General features: G+C 34.3%; 1 protein-coding gene across 3 annotated transcripts; it reads left to right on the forward strand.

Annotated features, from left to right (window-relative positions):
• Positions 1-4,357: 4,357 nt before the first annotated feature.
• uckl1a (uridine-cytidine kinase 1-like 1a) lies at positions 4,358-17,850 on the forward strand. 3 transcript variants are annotated; one of them, XM_067393679.1, is made up of 15 exons: positions 4,358-4,458; positions 6,363-6,547; positions 6,718-6,824; positions 8,457-8,627; positions 8,738-8,809; positions 9,139-9,328; positions 9,421-9,482; positions 11,059-11,075; positions 11,289-11,387; positions 11,624-11,717; positions 12,482-12,544; positions 12,648-12,770; positions 15,761-15,868; positions 16,052-16,208; positions 17,733-17,850. In XM_067393679.1, the coding sequence occupies exons 1-15, from the start codon at positions 4,358-4,360 to the stop codon at positions 17,825-17,827; spliced, it is 1,644 nt and encodes a 547-aa protein (XP_067249780.1). In that variant the 3' UTR covers positions 17,828-17,850. The 3 variants fall into 3 exon arrangements, with proteins under 3 accessions (XP_067249780.1, XP_067249781.1, XP_067249782.1); XM_067393680.1 differs by lacking the exon at positions 11,059-11,075 and adding an exon at positions 10,807-10,813 and having other exon boundaries at positions 4,391-4,458; positions 6,369-6,547; positions 9,421-9,501; XM_067393681.1 differs by having other exon boundaries at positions 4,391-4,458; positions 6,369-6,547.
• The last annotated feature ends 840 nt before the right edge of the window (positions 17,851-18,690 follow it).

The following is an 18,690-nucleotide window of genomic DNA, read 5'->3' on the forward strand; positions in this document are numbered from 1 at the left end:
AATTTGACACCAATTTTTTGATGTCAATTTGATGTCAGTTTTTTATGTCAATTTTTTTATGTCAGTTTTTGATGTCAATTTGACATCAGTTTTTTAATGTCAATTTGACATCAATTTTATTTATGTCAATTTGACGTCAGTTTTTTGTTGTCAATTTGATGTCAGTTTATTGATGTCAATTTGACATCAGTTTTTTTCTTAATAGACGTCAGTTTATTGATGTCAATTTGACATAAATGTTTTGATGTTAGTTTTTTTATGTCAATTTGATGTCAATTTTTTGAAATCAGTTTATTGATGTCAATTTTTTTATGTCAGTTTTTGATGTAAATTTGACGTCAGTTTTTTTATGTCAATTTGATGTCAGTTTTTTGATGTCAGTTTTTTTATGTCAATTTGACTTCTGTTTTTGATGTAAATTTGACGTCAGTTTTTTGACGTCAATTTTTTTTATGTCAATTTGATGTCAGTTTTTTGATGTCAGTTTTTTATGTCAATTTGACACCAATTTTTTGATGTCAATTTTATGTCACTTTTTTGATGTCAGTTTTTTTATGTCAATTTGACTTCTGTTTTTGATGTAAATTTGACGTCAGTTTTTTGACGTCAATTTTTTTTATGTCAATTTGATGTCAATTTGACACCAATTTTTTTGTCAATTTTATGTCACTTTTTTGATGTAAATTTTTTAATGTCAGTTTTTGATGTCAATTTGACACCAATTTTTTGATGTCAATTTGACACCAATTTTTTGATGTCAATTTGACGTCAGTTTTTTAATGTCAATTTTTTAAGTCAATTTGACGTCAGTTTTTTTATGTCAATTTTTTTATGTCAGTTTTTGATGTCAATTTGACACCAATTTTTTATGTCAATTTGATGTCAGTTTTTGATGTCAATTTGACGTCAGTTTTTTAATGTCAATTTTTTATGTCAATTTGACGTCAGTTTTTTTATGTCAATTTGATGTCAGTTTTTTTATGTCAATTTGATGTCAGTTTTTGATGTCAATTTGACACAAATTTTTTGATGTCAATTTGACAATAGTTTATTGATGTCAATTTGACGTCAATTTTTTTGTCAATGTGACGTCAGTTTATTGATGTCAATTTGACGTCAGTTTTTTTGTCAATGTGACGTCAGTTTATTGATGTCAATTTGACGTCAGTTTTTTTGTCAATGTGACGTCAGTTTATTGATGTCAATTTGACGTCAGTTTTTTTGTCAATGTGACGTCAGTTTATTGATGTCAATTTGACACCAATTTTTTAATGTCAATTTTTTTAAGTCAATTTGACGTCAGTTTTTTGATGTCAATTTTTTATGTCAGTTTTTGATGTCAATTTGACACCAGTTTTTTTATGTCAATTTTATGTCAGTTTTTTTATGTCAGTTTTTTTATGTACATTTTTTAATGTCAGTTTTTGATGTCAATTTGACACCAATTTTTTTATGTCAATTTTATGTCAGTTTTTTTATGTACATTTTTTAATGTCAGTTTTTGATGTCAATTTGACACCAATTTTTTGATGTCAGTTTGACGTCAGTTTTTTAATGTCAATTTTTTTAAGTCAATTTGACGTCAGTTTTTTGATGTCAATTTTTTTAATGTCAGTTTTTGATGTCAATTTGACACCAATTTTTTTATGTCAGTTTGACGTCAGTTTTTTAATGTCAATTTTTTTAAGTCAATTTGACGTCAGTTTTTTTGATGTCAATTTTTTTAATGTCAGTTTTTGATGTCAATTTGAGACCAATTTTTTGATGTCAATTTGAGACCAATTTTTTGATGTCAATTTGAGACCAATTTTTTTATGTCAATTTGACGTCAGTTTTTTAATGTCAATTTTTTTATGTCAATTTGATGTCAATTTGACACAAATTTTTTGATGTCTATTTGACGTCAGTTTTTGATGTCAATTTGACGTCAATTTTTTTGTCAATGTGACGTCAGTTTATTGATGTCAATTTTTTATGTCAGTTTTTGATGTCAATTTGACGTCAGTTTTTTAATGTCAATTTGACATAAATTTTTGATGTCAATTTGACAAATTTTTTGAAGTCATTTTTTTATGTCAATGTGACGTCAGTTTATTGATGTCAATTTGATGTCAGTTTTTTTATGAGTTTATTGGTCAATTTGACATCAGTTTTTTGATGTCAATTTGATGTCAGTTTTTTTATGAGTTTATTGGTCAATTTGACATCAGTTTTTTTATGTCAATTTGACGTCAGTTTATTGGTCAATTTGACATCAGTTTTTTGATGTCAGTTTTTTTATGTCAATTTGATGTCAGTTTTTTAATGTCATTTTTTTAATGTAAATTTTTTTGTCAATTTGACGTCAGTTTTTTATGTCAATTTTTTTATGTCAGTTTTTGATGTCAATTTGACACAAATTTTTTGTCAATTTGAAGTCAGTTTTTTATGTCAATTTGATATCAGTTTTTTGAAGTCAGTTTTTTGTCAATTTGATGTCAATTTTTTGATGTCATTTTTTATGGCAATTTGACAAATTTTTTTATGTCAATTTGTTTTCAAAGCACTATTGCATCACATACTGTACTGATGCTTGTATCAAAATGACAATACCACCTTATTGATGACGTTTGAAGCTTTGAACGTCATGCAGTATCGGAAAATCAAAGATGTTGATCCAGGAACATGTTGTACTTGGTGAAATCACGTTCACCGTCAAAGGTCATGAAACCAAACACCTTGTAATAACTGTTGACTTCATTTACATGATGGAATATCATATCATACATCTCACAAGTTATTTTACATGTGTTATTTTGGCACATGTAACCAAATGAAAGATTATTTTGGCTAAAAGTGGGTTACTCATAGCCGGAATATATTGGGTCTATAGTTAACCGAGACGGTGAAATGAAGGCTATTGCTTGCTGGGAATGACCCAGACTAATCACAGAGCGGGCCGAAACTACATTTCCCACAATGCGTTTCGCGAGGCATTAACAGCTGACAGTCCAGTCTAGCTTCATGGCGAGTCGGATCTGAGTGGAGAATGTTGTGTGTGAGATGGAGTGCAGGAGGAAAAACTCAAGCCGATCGAACAGGTATCACAACACAGCTGTCTGCGATCCATTTGTTATTCTAAAAACATATAGGCCTATACCAAATTATAATGGAAAGCGTCAGTGCGTTTTGACGCAGGTGTACCTCTTCCCTACGTTACTATGCGTTGCTGTTGACCCACATCGAGTCAATTAATAATTCATTTTTAGCATGGTACAGAACGGTTTATCATACAGTGGAATACAACATTTCTTTGCTCTGATGATGAAAGAAAATTAATCATCATAGGAACCTAAAACAGCATTGCGTTAGTTAACCCCCTTCCTTCCCTCCTGTCCCAGTTTCAGCAAGCTTCTGCTGCGCGCTAATGACGCGTTATTATTATAATGAACTGTAGACTGAGGTCTCCCTCCTAACACTACATGTGTTCCCATTAGTGCACCGTGGAGAGATCACATCCTAATAGATCAACAACCGAGATCTGACCTTTGAGATGTCGTTATTTTATTGGGTGTGTGTAATTCTTTACTATAGCCTGTTTTAATTGACCCTATAATTATTTTTATATAATATATCTCACTTTAAAAAGCCATTTTTTGCCCTCCCCCTTCTTATTGTTTTCCCCTTGAGAAATATAAGACTGTAAACGTGTCTCCTCTAGAATTTCAGTGAAAATACTAGAACAGACCATCTCACACTGTGGGAAAAAAACAAAAACAAAAAACAAAAATGAATTTAGTGAAAATATAGTGACTGTGTGTCATATTGTGAAAATGTCAAATTCTTCAAGAATTGAAGAACAAATTGTCTGAGTTTTGCTATCCATTAGGTTTTAGCTCTAAATATTGTATAAACAATTGTCTAATTTCACCGAAGGGGAAATATCTGAGATGAAATTGACATTTCAATGAAACGATAACTGAGAACTCTCAGCAGTAAAGCTGTCCTCTCTGTCTCCTGCTTCTATTAATACTTTCCATCCACATCACCTGTAGAACTGATCCTCTTATTCGGTCAAGCCCACATGCTGAGCGAGCCAGTATCCAGACACAAAGAAAAGTTGTTTTTCTATTCATTAAAAGACATTAGTGGTCAAAACTTCAAGGGTTTCTCTGCTTAAACAGAAGCAGATTCCTTTGTTGAATCTGCAGATCTGGTCTTTTCTTAAAGCAGACATGTGCTTTTGCCAGAGCATTAGGAGCGGTATGATGTCCGCCCTCACCGTGACCCAAGCTTTGTGCTTCAGCTGTGATTATTAGCTGGTTTATCTGTGTTGGGCTGTTTGAGCTTCAGTGAGAATGTGACCTTTATTGCTTATATGGAAGACAGCCATCAGGCTTTCTCAGATGATATGAGTACGCTGCCCGGATACACAGGGGCCAGAATATCAGGCTGCTGGTCTCTCCGTACAGATGGAGGGTAAGTTATTAAATGCACTGTTTTGTATTTAAAAGGTTAATTAAATGTCTTTTTGCCCTTTCACTTGAGAGCCTAATCTGAACAGATGTATGCTTTTAAGGAGTAAATCACTGCTGTTTTCTCAAACATTTTCACTGAAAACATTTGATCATTTTATCTTGTTTATAGTCTAGATTTTATTTCAGCCCAATATCCTTTTTTTTTTCTTCTTCAAGATGTTATATCTTTTGGCTATTCCCTTTTGCTCTGTGTTGTTTGGCAGTTTTGAATGTACTGTGACTAGTGGCCTGATTTAGTCACTCACTCGTGCTGATACAAAGAGTGAGAGAGACAGGTTGTGTATGACATTGATGTGATGGTGGAAAGATCTCTTGGTTGCTGTTTTAAACCTGAAAAATGTGAATGTGAAACATTCACAATTAGTTCACATTGATTGTTTATGGCTGAAAGCTTGTTTGTTTCAGTTGAGCATCAATCTTGTGACATATTGAACAACAAGATAGTTTTTTAGAAATTCACTCACATACACCAGTTTTATTTTAGTATTATTTATACATATGTGCATAATTATTAGGCAAGTCAATATTTGAATCCTATTCATTTTGTATATAATCTTTTATAACTTAAGTGATATAATTGTTAACAAGCTTGGGCTGGAAGTAAAAAACGCCTCATATATTTAGATGTACATAATTATTAAGCAGGTTTTCTTTAACTGGTAAAATGGGCCAAAAAAGGGATTGAACTCACACTGAACAGTCAAAAATTATTAAATGCCTGAAATTATAGAAATTGCTAAATTAAAGGTGCTCTAAGTAATCCTGGGTGGAGTAACTTCCTGTTGACGTTCGAAGTGTTGTCAAACAAAACAGAGGCTAGCTAGACCCTCCCTCCTCCTCCTCCTCCCCCTCCCCCTCCCCTCCGTGCTTTCTGAAACAGTCATGAACGCGCATTTAAAATCATTCTTGTCGGTTATTGGCTGGAGCGTGTTTATTATGATTCGTGGTCCAAGCTGGACCAGTTTGTTTTTATTGCCGTTTTTGGAGCTTGTGGCGACCGCATTTTTTTTACAGTGTGTTCAGGGGACAGGCAGCTAGCGGATAGTGAGGAGATGTTTGCTGTATGTGACAAAAATGTTTTGGCCTAAAATCACGTGACATCACTTAGAGCACCTTTAAGGCATGGACAAAAACATTTGAACCATTGGACAAGAACATTTCCCATTTTCATTCAAGTTTTTCATCTAATTTTTATATTTTATTTTATTTCAGCCTCATGAAAAGATTTTTAATGGTTTTAGTTAAAGATGACAACAATGATGCCCACATACTACTCACTGCCAGATTTTTTTTTTGGTAAGGCATTAGAGATTAATTGCTTTTGCCATTTACGTCATATAGACATCAAACAAGTTATAAAATATGTCTTTGTTAAATAATAAACTCTTGATTTTAGGCAAAAAGAACGCTGAAGAATTACTTTGTTTCTTAGATGTCAGATTTTGTTAAAAGCAACAACTTTTATTCAGTTATGTGCTATGTGCTTTGTTGTTGAGAGGACAGAATAAAAATATATATATTTATTTAACATAAATAATTTTTGAAGGCTCAAAATAAAAGGGTAGGGTTGTAATTCATGTCACTAGGAGCTCCAAAAAGAATAGCAAAAGTACTAACTGGTGTCAGAAAGGTTTCCCAAACACACCTCCTCTATCCCATTGGTTGGACATAGAGATTTCCCCGCCCAAACCTCACCCTATTGGTTGAGCTGCTGTTGCTGTGTTGGGTTGGTCAGACAGAGCAATTCTTTTATAGAACCACAGAGAAACAGTGTTATGAATATCCATGAAAATCCATGTGAATGTATTTTATAATATAATAATTCTCTCTTTTTTTTTGGTCTAGTGGGAGTGGTGAAGAGTCTCTGGACAGGCTCCTCCCCCCGGTCAACACCTCTCGCAGGAAGAGCAGCACTCTGGGTAAAACAGAACCTCCACTGCTCCGCACCGGCACACGTACCATCTACATAGCCGGCAGACCGCCCTGGTACAACGAACATGGAGCCCAGTTTAAAGAGGCCTTTGTCATTGGTACGAGTAGACAGAAAGAGTGTGAACAGAAACATACCAATGACTTCAAATTAGAAATAGAGAAATTGAGACTTTCAGTATTGGCTCAGCTTGTTCCCTGTTAGGTTTTCTTGTATATTTGAACTTAAATCCTAAATCTGAAGTCTAAATAAGTAATAATGTTGTTACAGGTCTCTGCGGAGGCAGTGCCTCTGGAAAAACTACTGTAGCCAATAAAATCATTGAAGCTTTAGATGTTCCTTGGGTTGTTCTACTATCTATGGACTCATTTTATAAGGTGAGGTGCTAGTGGTTGTTTGTGTTTATGAAAAAGAAGTTTGAGTGTGAGATCTGAATGAGCGATTGGTCCACCATGTGAAGTTAATCTGTTAAATCAAGTGCTTCTGAAAGTCTCTCGTAATCCCTCTCCTTCCTTCTTTATCTCTGTGTGAATCAATTTGTTCCAACACATGACCAGGGAGTCACATTTGATCTGCACATATAACATCAAAATGGCCGCTGTGGAGATTTATTTGTTTGTTGTTCAGCAAGACTGTATCCACTGTGAAGTCTCACTTCTTTTTGATGTAGTTTGCCAAAAAATTAAAATTCTGGCATCATTTACTCAAGATTATCTAAAAAGAATTGGCTCTTAAAGGTGCCCTAGAATTAAAAATTGAATTTACCTCGGCATAGTTAAAAAATAAGAGTTCAGTACATGGAAAAGACATACAGTGAGTCTCAAACTCCATTGTTTCCTCCTTCTTATATAAATCTCGTTTGTTTAAAAGACCTCTGAAGAACAGGCGAATCTCAGCATAACACCGACTGTTACGTAACAGTTGGGGTGTACGCCCCCAATATTTGCATATGCCAGCTCATGTTCAAGGCATTACACAAGGGCAGGACGTCTGAATGTGCACAGCTGAATCATCAGACTAGGTAAGCAAGCAAGGACAATAGCGAAAAATGGCAATTGGAGCGATAATAACTGACATGATCCATGATAACATGATATTTTTAGTGATATTTGTAAGTTGTCTTTCTAAATGTTTTGTTAGCATGTTGCTAATGTACTGTTAAATGTGGTTAAAGTTACCATCGTTTCTTACTGTATTCACGGAGACAAGAGCCGTCACTATTTTCATTTTTAAACACTTGCAGTCTGTATAATTCATAAACACAACTTCATTCTTTATAAATCTCTCCAACAGTGTAGCATTAGCCGTTAGCCACAGAGCACAGCCTCAAACTCATTCAGAATCAATGTAAACATCAAAATAAACACTGTACTTATGCGATTAGACATGCTGCATGACGAACACTTTGTAAAGATCCATTTTGAGGGTTATAATAGCTGTTTGAACTTTTTTTTTAATGTTGTTTAAGGTAAGCGCAAGCTCTTGGGGCGTGGAGCACGAGATTTAAAGGGCCACACACCCTGAATCGGCTCATTTCTAATTATGCCCCAAAATAGGCAGTTAAAAAAAAAAAAAAAAAAAAATCTATGGGGTATTTTGAGCTGAAACTTCACAGACACATTCAGGGGACACCTTAGACTTATATTACATCTTTTAAAAAAGGTTCTAGGTCACCTTTAAGAGTACACTGGTCATGCTGTAATGTTTTTTAATCACTTTGTGTTCCTCAGGAGAAAACAACAACAACAATATAAGGGTATAACACAAATGACAAGAATTTTCATTTTTGGGCAAACTATATCTTTTTTAAATTGTATGTAACTCTTAACATGTTTTCACACATATTAACATATTACTAACAGCCTTCTAGCCTCAGATGCCATGGTTTATGTGATTAGAATATAAATGTGTTAAAGCACATATGGAGATGGGGCAGGATTGTGATCTTTCTTGTGTGTGGCGCCCCCACCAGTGATCAGACACGCAACCTTTATGTTACCCATCTGCAGGTTCTGTCTCCAGAGGAGCAAGCTCTAGCGGCCAATAACGACTATAACTTTGACCATCCGGGAGCTTTCGACTTTGAGCTGCTTGTGACCACACTGCGGAAACTTAAACAAGGGAAAAGTGTAAAAATCCCAGTGTATGACTTCACTACACACGGACGCCAGAAAGACTGGGTGCGTGTGTGTCGCAGATGTTTCACAATATTTTCCAGATACCACCAATACAGATGCAGCAAAAAGATTTCAGTTGTTTGATGGTGTTTACTTCTTTATCCCTTTTCCAGAAAAATGTCTATGGTGCCAGCGTCATTATCTTTGAAGGCATCTTGTCCTTTGCAGACAAAGAGCTCTTGCAGGTATTATGAAATGTTTCTGAATGTTTAAATGCTGATAAAAATTCAAAGTGAAGTAAGTGATAAAAATGCTTTTGTGATGAAGTAAGGGAGATGACGAGCCATGAAATGAAAATTTGCCTTTTGTTGCTTTTAGTTCATATGAATTAGGTTTTAGCTATATATTTATCTATATATGCTAGTAAGTTGCTAAAAGTTGACAAAATTAACATTTTGCAGGTATATGCATTTCAAATGTACACATTACTAAAATATTGATGAGTCGGTGTGAAAATATTATATCCTACTACTGAAAACATAATATTTCTTCAGTCATCTTATGTTTTTTGCAGCTGATGGATATGAAGATTTTTGTAGATACAGATTCGGATATTCGGCTGGTACGGCGGCTGAGGAGGGACATCACAGAGAGAGGACGTGACATTGAGGGTGTGATTAAACAATACAATAAGTTTGTAAAACCAGCTTTTGAGCAGTACATAGAACCAACCATGCGACTTGCAGACATTGTTGTGCCACGTGGTGAGTTCAGTATTTATTTCCTGCAGTGTATAATTGCAGTTACCATTGCCTTTTGAATACAGATGAGATTCTCCTCTCTCCTGCAAACACAGGTGGGGGTAACATGGTGGCCATTGACCTGATCGTTCAGCATGTTCACAGCCAGCTAGAAGAAGTGAGTGCAAATGTGTCCTGTGAACTAATCTTATCCATTGTTCCAGCAAAACAGAAGTTGTGCATTCATTTTTTGTGGTCGCATTGGTAGTCCGCCCTATACTAGATATTAGGGTTGTCAAACGATTAATCGCATACAAAATAAAACTTTGAGTTTGCATAATATATGTGTGAGTAATATGTGTAAATAATATGTATATATAAATACACACAAATTAATGTATATATTTAAAAGAAATATGTTATTTATGTACAAAAAATGTATTTATATATAATATAAATTATATAGAAATATAAATAAATACATATACTTGTAAATATTTCTCAAATATATACATGGATGTGTTTGTATTTATTTATACATAATAATTGCACACAGTACACCCACATATATTAGGCACACTCAAACTTTTATTTTGTATGCGATTAATCGTGATTAATCGTTTGACATCCCTACTAGATAAATTAAAGGGTTAGTTCACCCTAAAATGAAAATTTAGTCATACTCACCCTCATGTCGTTCCACACCCATAAGACCTAAATTAAGATATTTTGATAAAATCCGAAGGCTCAATGAGGCCTGTATTGCCACCAAGATCATTTCCTTTGTCAATGCCCAGAAAGGTGCTAAAAACATATTTAAAACAGTTCATGTGACTACAGTGGTTCAACCTTAATATTATAAAGTGATGAGAATACTTTTTGTGCGGCAAAAAAACAAAATAATGACTTTATTCAGCGATTCCTAGTGATGGGCGATTTTCAAAACGATGCTTCATGAATCTTCAAAGCTTTACGAATCTTTTGTTTCGAATCAGTGGCCAAAATCACGTGATTTCAGTAAACGAGGCTTTGTTACATCATAAGTGTTTCGAAATTTCAATAGTTCATGTGACTTTGGCAATTTGATACGTGCTCCAAAACACTGATTCGAAACAAAAGATTCATAAAGCTTCGATCGCACATCGCTAGATATTGTTGAATAAAGTTGCTTTTTTTTGTTGTTGTTTTTTTTTTGGCACACAAAAAGTATTCTTGTTGCTTCATAACATTAAGGTTTAACCACTGTAGTCACATGTTTTAAATATGCCTTTAGTAGCTTTCTGGGCATTGAAAAAGGAAACGATCTTGCTGGCAATGGAGGCCTCACTGAGCCATCGGATTTCATCAAAAATATCTTAATTTGTGTTAATGACAGAAATTTCATTTTTGGGTGAACTAACCCTAAAAACACTTTTTAAGAACTTAATGTTCAACATGAAAAACTGAGATGTTTTAGTGTAGTTGTGCAGGGTTTATTTAAAATATCATCTCAAAAATCTAAGGGGACATGTGGTATGTTGAATGGACTTTTTCAGCTTCCTTCATATTTCCACAGCGCCCTCTCTCGGCGAATAGAAGTTTTGCAACTTCCATTTTTTGTTTGTCCCTATCTGTGTAATATAAATACCATGAAGTAAACAATTATTATAGAAGTCCTTATTTAAGACAGAAAACTTCTCTCCACAATCAGCCTGCTAACTCTTTTCTTTCACTGATCTTTCATCTCTGTTCTGTTGCATGCATTCTCTCGGCAGCGTGAGATTAGTGTCAGGTAGAGAAGATTTTTACTCAGTACATGAGTGTGTATGCATGTATTATTTCAAATTAAGGCAAACAGCCCACTCCTTTAGTGTTGCAGTCAATGTTAGAAATGTTATGTCCCACTGTACAAATGGCCTTCATTTGTATTTGAATCATCTTTTTGTCTTTGGCAGTGCTTATTTGCTTTACATCTCTTCTCTTTCATATGCACACGCACACACAGGGCGCTCCTGGCCACGGCCCATCAGTCCCAGCCGCTGCCTCAGACTCTCAGTGTGTTGGAAAGCACGCCACAGGTTCGAGGTCTCCACACCATCATCAGGTGAGTGGTGAGTGTCACATGAATCAGATCTCATGAAACACATCAAAAGATAACCTAGTTTAAGAAGTTGATGCTTGATGTTGAAGTGTGTTTTGGAATCCATTCATCTGTTGCAAGTGCCATTCAGAATTCCTCACATCTTACTGTGTGAATCGGGCTAATGACTCACTGGCCTTTCTGACCCTTTTCTCTGTGTCTCTTATGCACTCCTCCTCAATTTTTCTGTTTGTTTTTAGGAACAAAGACACCAGCCGTGACGAGTTCATCTTCTACTCAAAGAGACTGATGCGGTTGCTTATTGAACATGCACTCTCTTTCTTGCCCTCCAAGGTGTGTGGGTGTATTTGTGTGTGTACATGTGCCGATCAGTGTCTTTTTTGGCAGAGTTTGATATTATTGTGCGATCAAAGATGAATCTACCATGATTTGAAATGATACCTAGTACTCAATTAAAAAATTGAATTACGTGACCTGCCAGTTAATTAATCAAATTCATTGCTAATAACCACACGTCAATAAAATTAGCTAAATTAATTACATATGCCAGTTAATTCAAATCAAAATAATACCAACTAGTCACACAGATATCAATAGAAATTCGATTCTGATTAATTAAATGTCAGTTAATTAATCAAATGAATCACAATTAATCACGCATGTCAATAAAATTTTATTTGAATTAATTACATGATATGCCAATTAATTTATCAAATTAATTGCTAATAATCAAAGACATCTCAATTAAACTTTTTATTGGATTAATTGCATTATATGCCAGTTAATTAATCAGCAAGGGTAATTGTATTATTTTTCGTTATTTATAATTAATCACAATTAATTTGCCTGTTATTTTAATTGTATTATTTTGAATATTTTAATTATTCTGTTCCCAATTGTCCTTTTTAATAAATAATAGCATATAAATACATGGTTTATAGATTATATTAATGTTATCTATAACATTAACAACCTTATTTTGCTTATGTTTCTCTTTTGCTGACCTGTTGTCACCCCTCTTAATGAATGCAGATCAAAACATTTTCTTCTCAGTTGTACAATGTGTATCTTCACAAAAATATCTGTCTTTTTTACAGGCCTGTACCATCCAAACACCACAAGGTCAACAGTATAAGGGGCGCAGATTTAGTGGGAAAGGGGTAAATTTGTGTGTCTGATAGGTTCATTTTTAGTATTTGAACATTTCTTACTTTATTGGAATCATCTTGGTTTTGTAGCAGCACCTGTCTTTCTGCCTCTTAGATCACAGGTGTGTCCGTTCTTCGGGCAGGTGAGACCATGGAGCCTGCTCTGAGAGCCGTGTGGAAAGACGTCCGTATTGGGAAGATTTTGATCCAGACTAATCTGGATTCAGGAGAACCAGAGGTAACACAGGACAAAACAGAATGAATACAATGAAGCCTGTCTCTCTTGTGTACTATAAGAGAGATCTTAGGCCCTGTTTAGACCTGATATTAAGCTGCGATTTGGTCGATCAGATCACAAGTAGACGAGGGAGACACATACCCGGTTCCATTTTGTCCACTTTCAACCACTTCTGTCCTGACTTCTTCGAGGAGAGGGTCTATGGTGTATGGGTTTTTTCTGAACTTTCGATCTAATGGACAAAATAAGCTCTCACAATTTACATATGAAAGCACCCAAAGGCGACAGAAAAACATACAGAGAGCGTCAGCTTTCGTTTCTGCTCTGATAGCCACAAGACCACGCCGAACACTGTGATGGTGCGTGCTAGAAATCAGGAATGGAGAGAATTGTGCTTGATACGTTTTTCGTCTTCAAACCAAACTTGGGTCTCCAGCCAACAAAGTTTAAATCCTGTTTGGCTGGTGTGCTTTCCATAATGTTTATGCATTAGGCCAGTAGGAGGAGAGTAGGTGGTCTTTCGACCACATGAGCGTTGCCACTACGAAAGCAATCCAGTCAAATGTGTTTTCAATTATTTCTGACCCAAAACACTAGTACTGCTAACTCAGTCAAGATTATCATGGTAAAGAAATTTTGGGTCTTAGATTGGCCAAGTCAATCTCCAGATTTAAGTCCTCTAGAACAAGCATTTTTACCAGCTGAAGAGGAGACTAAAGGCAGAAACTCCCCAAAAACAAGCAACTGTTGAAAATGGCTGCATTAAAGGTGCTAAAGAGGATCTTTTCATTGACTGAGAATCCAAAGACTGTTAGTAAGTTTTTGAAATGAACGCATGCTTAAGAACAACCCCCCTCCTTCACAGCTCATTTCGAGGGAACGCCTCCCAAAACTCGCGCACGAGTATTGGAACACAAGTGTTTACCACCGGCATTCGGTGTGTTGTGTTAGTGGATTCATTAAGTCGGACTCACCAAAGGTAACTCATAATCTGCAGTTGTTACTCCCGTCTCCTGACAAAAACATTGCATGCGGCACCTGTGGAGTGTGGAAAGTTACTGGAGCGCGCAGATGCGCTCGTCTCTCACAAGGAACATCATGGCAGTGATTGACAAGCCAGAGGGCCAATGGTTTACGCGATGATCGCGTAAACGACTGGCTGATGTTTTTAAGGCCCTACCTCGTGCACAGATGACGTATATTAATATTATTCCTTTCAGTGCACCTAATAAATAGTCTTATCAGTTAGTAAAGACAGTTTCAAGTAATATTGCAAAAATGTATAAAACTTTAGCACCTTTAAAGGCCTGGAAAAGCATTTCAAAGTGTGAAACCGAGTCTGGTGATGTCTATGGATCACAGACTCGCTCCTGTGATTGCTTGCAAGGGATTTACAATTAAATATTAGCTTTTTACACTTTTACATTTGCTTTAAGTTAAACCGTCCCAATACTTATGCTCACATTAGGCAGAGGGATGAAACTCTAAAAGTGCTGTACTTTTTAGTTGGTAAAACATTTTGTGTTGAAACAGTCAACTCTGTACTCTTCTGCCTCATATTAATATTTTAATCATATTTATAGATGTCTTTACACCACAGCTAACACAACAATTTTGTCTTTACTGTTCCAATACTTACGGAGGGTGTGTATATATATACAGTACAGTACAGTACAAAAGTTTGGAACCACTAAGATTTTTAATGTTTTTAAAAGAAGTTTCATCTGCTCACCAAGGCTATATTTATTTAATTAAAAATACAGTAAAAAACAGCAATATTGTGAAATATTATTTCACTGTGTACTATTTAAATATATTTGACAAAGTAATTTATTCCTGTGATGCAAAGATGAATTTTCAGCATCGTTACTCCAGTCTTCAGTGTCACATGATCCTTCAGAAATCATTCTAATATGCTGATCTGCTGCTCAAGAAACATTTAATGTGTACAATTGTACAAAATATTCGTGTAAAATATTTTTTTTCAGGATTATTTGATGAATAGAAAGTTCAAAAGAACAGTGTTTATCTGAAATCTAATCTTTTGTAACATTATAAATGTCTTTACTGCCACTTTTGATTGATTTAATGCATCCTTGCTGAATAAAAGTATTCATTTCTTTCATTTCTTTTCAAAAAAATAAAAATAAAATTTCTTACTGACCCCAAACTTTTGAACGGTAGTGTATAATGCTACAGAAGCTTTGTATTTCAGATAAATGCTGTTCTTTTGAACTTTCTATTCATCAAGGAATCCTGAAAAAAAAAAAGTACTGTTTTCAACATTGAAAATAATCATAAATGTTTATTGAGCAGCAAATCAGCATATTAGAATGATTTCTGAAGGATCATGTGACACTGAAGACTGGAGTAACGATGCTGAAAATTCAGCTTTGCATCACAGGAATAAATTACTTTGTCAAATATATTTAAATAGTACACAGTTATTTTAAATTGTAATAATATTTCACAATATTACTGTTTTTTACTGTATTTTTAATTAAAATAGCCTTGGTGAGCAGACGAAACTTCTTTTAAAAACATTAAAAATCTTAGTGGTTCCAAACTTTTGGACTGTACTGTATATATATAATATATAATTATTTTATTATATATATATATATATATAATTATATATATATATATATATATATATATATATATATATATATATATATATATATATATATATATATATATATATATATATATATATATATATATATATATATATATACATAATATAATTATTTCTTTACAATATTTTTTTCTGGACACAGATTATGCCTGGCACTTGACCATGCTTTTTTTATATTTGTGTGGCCTTTTCTCTGTTATTTTAAACCCTGTTTGTCCATTTTGCCTGTTGGTCTCTGTCTCCGTGGTAACAGAGATCTCCTGACTCCTCAGTTTCATTTTTTTGGTGGCTGTTGTTCCCTCTTTCTCACTTCGTTTCCGTGGTAACTAAGACTCCCTCCCCTTCCATTTAGCTGCACTACCTGCGACTGCCCAGAGACATCAGTGAGGACCATGTGATTTTGATGGATAGCACCGTTTCTACCGGAGCTGCAGCCATGATGGCAGTGAGGGTGTTGCTGGTATGTGGCTGTAGACCTCATTCCTTCCAAAATGTACAAACAAGAAGTACAAACCCTTTTAAACAATGTGAATTTTAACTCTCCTCTATGTAAATAAAGTAATTTGGTGCCAAAATTCATTGTTAAAATGTTTAAATGGTTTTAATTTGTTGAATGTGAGTGTGTGTGTATGTGTATATACAGGACCATGATGTCCAGGAAGACAAGATCGTGTTGGTGTCTCTGCTAATGGCGGAGTTGGGAGTTCACTCAGTGGCTTATGCCTTCCCTCGTGTCAAAATCATCACCACTGCTGTGGACAAGAGCCTAGATGACCTTCTTCATGTCATCCCAGGGATAGGTGAGTTTTTCTTACATAGATACACTACCGTTCAAAAGTTTAGGGTCAGTAAGAATTTTTTTTTTTTTTTAAAGAAATTAATACTTTTATTCAGCAAGGATACGATTAAGTTAAGGCAGTTAAGGCATTTATAATTTATAAAAAGAGAGATTTCTATTTCAAACACTGTTCTTTTGAACTTTCTATTCATCAAAGAATCTTGACGACCGAAGTAATGACTGCTGAAAATTCAGCTTTGCAATCACAGAAATAAATTATATTTTAAAATATACAGTGCTCAGTGTAAACGAGTACATCCCCTTTGAAAAGTAACATTTTAAACAATATCTCAATGAACACAAAAACAATTTCCAAAATGCTGACAAGACTAAGTTTAATACAACATCTGCTTAACTTATAACAAGAAAGTAAGGTTAATAATATACCTTAGATTACACATTTTTCAGTTTTACTCAAATTAGGGTGATGCAAAAATGTGTACACCCCATAACTAAAAGCTACTACATCTAGTACTTTGTATGGCCTCCATGATTTTTAATGGCAGCACCAAGTCTTCTAGGCATGGAATGAACAAGTTGGCGACATTTTGCAATATCTCTCTTTTTCCATTCTTCAAGAATGACCTCTTTTAGAGACTGGATGCTGGATGGAGAATGATGCTCAACTTGTCTCTTCAGAATTCCCCATAGGTGTTCAATTGGGTTCAGATCAGGAGACATACTTGGCCACTGTTCTTCTTCAGAAATGTGTTTAGGATCATTGTCATGTTGGAAAAGTACATTTACAAATTTAGCATTACAAATTTGAACATTTTGTCCTCTAAGTTATATCATTAACCTTACTTTCATGTTATAAGTTAAACGGATGTTATATAAAACTTAGTTTAGTCAGCATTTTGGAAATTGTTTTTGTGTTCATTGAGATATTGTTTAAAATGTTACTTTTCAGAGGGGGTGTACTTATTTACGCTGAGCACTGTATTAATACAGAATAGTTATTAAATAGTAAAAATATTTCATAATATTTTTTGTGAATTTTTACTTGGTGAGAAATAATAAAAAGAGGTGCACAAAACTTTTTAATGGGTGAGCATAAGAGATGTCTTCTCAAATTCAGCTACACTTTACAATAAGGTTCCATTAGTTAACTACATTTGTTAGCATTAACTAATAATGAATAACGAATACTTCTAAAACCTTTAATATTAATGTTACCTAATTAATATTGATTTCAAAATGTACTAATACATTATTAAACATTTTTAATTATTTAATGGACCTGAGCTAACATGAACTAACAACGAACAGTTATATTTTTATTAACTGATGTTAACAAAGATGAATAAATATGGCAACAAATGTATTGCTCATTATTGTTAATGCATTAACTAACGTTAATTAATAGGACCTTATTGTTATGTGTTACCAACCCCAAATCTTTGAATGGTAGTGTATCTAAATAAAAGAAGAGGGAAAAAACCTACACTGTGTACTAAAATCTTGTGTGTATTTGCTGTCCTTAAAGGGGACTTTGGTGACCGTTACTTTGGGACAGATGGATCTTCATCATGGATTGATGAAGAACATCAAGAACCACATAGCTGCTCATCAGAGGTTTGACACTTTGTTCAAGCAATTCAGGCAGTTTTGACTAGTCAGAATCAACACTTACTGTAATTTCATAAAGCCAGCCAGGAACAAAAATAGTTTTGCCTAACACACTCATGAGGCACAGCATTTTGTAGCACTTTATTTTATAACCATATGTTCATGATGTGATCTAAAACATTAAAATGTCTTTTATCTATAAATAAACACATATGTTAGATTTGATATCTTTTTCTAGCTTCTCAAACACTGAAACAATAGTTCAAAAAGTTAAAAATGGTCACTTTTATATATTTCTAAGCATTAGTTTGTACAATTGTGTAAGTGTACAAATATAAGAATGGCTGTTTATTGGTTTTACACATTCAACATAAAATACATTTTTTCAAACACTTGATAATGCTTCAGTCTTTTAAACGCATTATATATTTTCTTCAAACCTTCAATTTCTTCAATTTTACAATTTCTAGAGAGACTTCTATTTCATCATTCTTCAGACAGCTAAGAGGGAGTTTTCTGGGAGCAGATTAGAGCTGTTTTTCTCCCCAAATGTATTCTTTTTTTTTTTTTTTTTGACATGTGCTACTGCAGCCATAACACCAGGGGGCAGTACTTCACTCCTGTCTCATTGTGCTTTTGCAGGTTCAGTAAGGACATTCAAACCCCAACTATGAAACTGAAATGCATTTAAGAAAAATATGTTGTTCACTCAAGAATTTAGAGACAATCAAACCAAACTGTGTCTACAATCTTAATAAAAGACCAGAAGAAGACCGTGACTTAACAATGACCCTAATAACTAAACAGAATAGTGACAAGATAAAGCTCAAGGTGTTTTTGTTGTTGAACTAGAAGCCTTGAGAGTAAATGACAGC

The sequence above is a fragment of the Chanodichthys erythropterus genome, chromosome 9, assembly GCF_024489055.1.
Source record: "Chanodichthys erythropterus isolate Z2021 chromosome 9, ASM2448905v1, whole genome shotgun sequence".
In the NCBI taxonomy this organism is placed as follows: domain Eukaryota; kingdom Metazoa; phylum Chordata; class Actinopteri; order Cypriniformes; family Xenocyprididae; genus Chanodichthys; species Chanodichthys erythropterus.